A 2,161-nucleotide genomic window follows, 5' to 3' on the forward strand; every position below is an offset into this window, starting at 1 on the left:
ACTAATCACGGACGCACATGGACAGCCCTGACAAAAAGGTCCTTATCACGAGCATCCGTGTTTACGAAATCACAGCGTACGGCCGAGCATGCGTGCGAAAATGTCCGGTGCACTATAAATCTGTATCACACCCGCTTCGCTGGCAGCGATTTGAAAGTGAAACGGTAAACTGTAAACATTTCTTGGACTGCGGATTTCAATTAGACATTTCTTAGTAACCAGCAGTGATATTAGACAACCTAATACGCGTTTGGCTATAAGGTAATGTACTTATTAACTACACAAGGTGCCAGTTACTCTAGCATTTGTCAACATTGCATAATCAATGGCCATATTATTCCTTTAATATATAATGAATAATATTGACACAGATGAATATGGAACAAACACTGTCCTGGTCACAAAAATACGTACCAGATCTTTCATACTATTTGTAACTTGTTCACTTGTATTGCCTCCACGTATAAGCATTACAGATTTAGTATTTTCCACCAACTTTGGTGCCCGGCCTTCAAGCGCCCGTTTCGCTCGCTGTGTTTTCGGTTTCCTGAAAATGGAACCTGGTTGATAGAAAGGCCAAAACATACAAATCCACAGCAAAATGAGGGAGTTTACATTCCAAAGCTCAATACTAAAGACAAAAATAATTCATTCATCATTTCATGTAGGACTGTCATCGATACCCACCTCATCGATAAATCGCAATGCATTTGCATCCGATATCGATATCAAAATACATCGAAAAATAGCGATCTGATACAGTATATCACAATAAAGAGTTGGTACATCCTTTTTCTGGTAAAATAGTGTTGTTTATTACTTTTTGTGGCTAAAATGTAGCCAGCGGAGCATCGGTAGCATTTTTGACTGAGCGCTGCCATTATCGGAAGTAGTGCAGGGCGCATGCATACAAAGCAGTGATACAGAGACAATCAATAACTGTGGTGTTTTATTGTCTCTGGTGCGTATCCTGTCTCACTGATCTCTATAATAAAATCTGTCTACCGGAAAAGCATGTCTGCTGCTTCGCCATCGCCGCGACGCCAGGTCAATCTGGTTGAATTCAGGTAAATATACTTCGCCCATGTTGCATTTAAGCACAGTGATGTATAAAATGCATAGTTATCATAAGTAGAAATAGAATACAATATACAAATTATACATGTATTCTCAAATAAGTTATGCACGAGTTTACTGTACTTTCACGGCACTGTATCAATATTTTCGTAGTTACGCAGGGGTTGAAATTAGAGTTTTATTATAGTATCCACGTATTACATATTAAATCGAATCGAATCGAAATATCGAAAAAATATATATCAATAATCGAATCGAAATAATTTGATACCAATGACAGCCCTAATTTCATGTGTGGATTTTTTGTATCAATATTAACATCGGAAGCAACAATAAATCTGGGCACAATGTAGTTTTAAGCGAGCAATGGCCAGTTAGAGCAATCACGCACATAGGCCTGCTGTTTAATGTATGTTTTTATTTATTAAACTTGGTCGTTAAGTGGATCTTCTTACTTTGCTCAGAGGTTTTATCACTTGTTAGTTTTAAGCTAGCTATATATGTATCTTGCCATTGTGTTTTTTTATACGAAAAAGGTTACATGCGGTACAGTAATGTCTTAGTTATGATGAGTGGTACATATATTTTCATGTTCCCTATCACACCTATGCATTTATCAACATACTCCGCATATATAATGCGATAACACTTCTCGCCTCAGACATAAAACAATCAGGTGACCAACCCCCACAACAATTAATACGACAGATTGCCACTCAATACGCACATACCACCAGCAAGAGCGATGCATGCTGTCTAATTTTAACACTTGCTATTGTTTACATGCTAAACTATATCATTTGTAATCGATATGTATATTGATATATCTTTGCTATACCGTCGAGTACTACACACAACATACGTTGGCCGTAAACACCGTGCTGGGTAACAATTATAATTACTAATACTTGTTCAGGTCATTATATAACTACATATTTGCTAATTAATTAAGCTAATTGCGCTTCAATAAACTCAAGCTCACAGGGATCATAGCTAAGACATGTGTCTATAATAGCTAGAATTTATAGAAATGTAACTCAAATCGTTCGCGCCATATGATAGTTAAATTAGTACACTTTCCTAA

At 37.0% G+C, this 2,161-nt stretch overlaps 1 protein-coding gene across 1 annotated transcript in view; it reads right to left on the reverse strand.

Annotated features, from left to right (window-relative positions):
- LOC106810792 (ribosome production factor 2 homolog) overlaps positions 1-541 on the reverse strand; it is a 7,525-nt gene extending 6,984 nt beyond the window's left edge. Inside the window, exon 1 of the mRNA XM_014814242.1 lies at positions 415-541. Coding sequence (XP_014669728.1) covers positions 415-471 — 57 coding nt within the window. The 5' untranslated portion in view covers positions 472-541. The remainder of the gene's footprint in view (positions 1-414) is intronic.
- Positions 542-2,161: the final 1,620 nt, after the last annotated feature.

The sequence above is a fragment of the Priapulus caudatus genome, unplaced genomic scaffold (assembly GCF_000485595.1).
Source record: "Priapulus caudatus unplaced genomic scaffold, Priapulus_caudatus-5.0.1 Scaffold473, whole genome shotgun sequence".
NCBI classification, from domain to species: domain Eukaryota; kingdom Metazoa; phylum Priapulida; class Priapulimorpha; order Priapulimorphida; family Priapulidae; genus Priapulus; species Priapulus caudatus.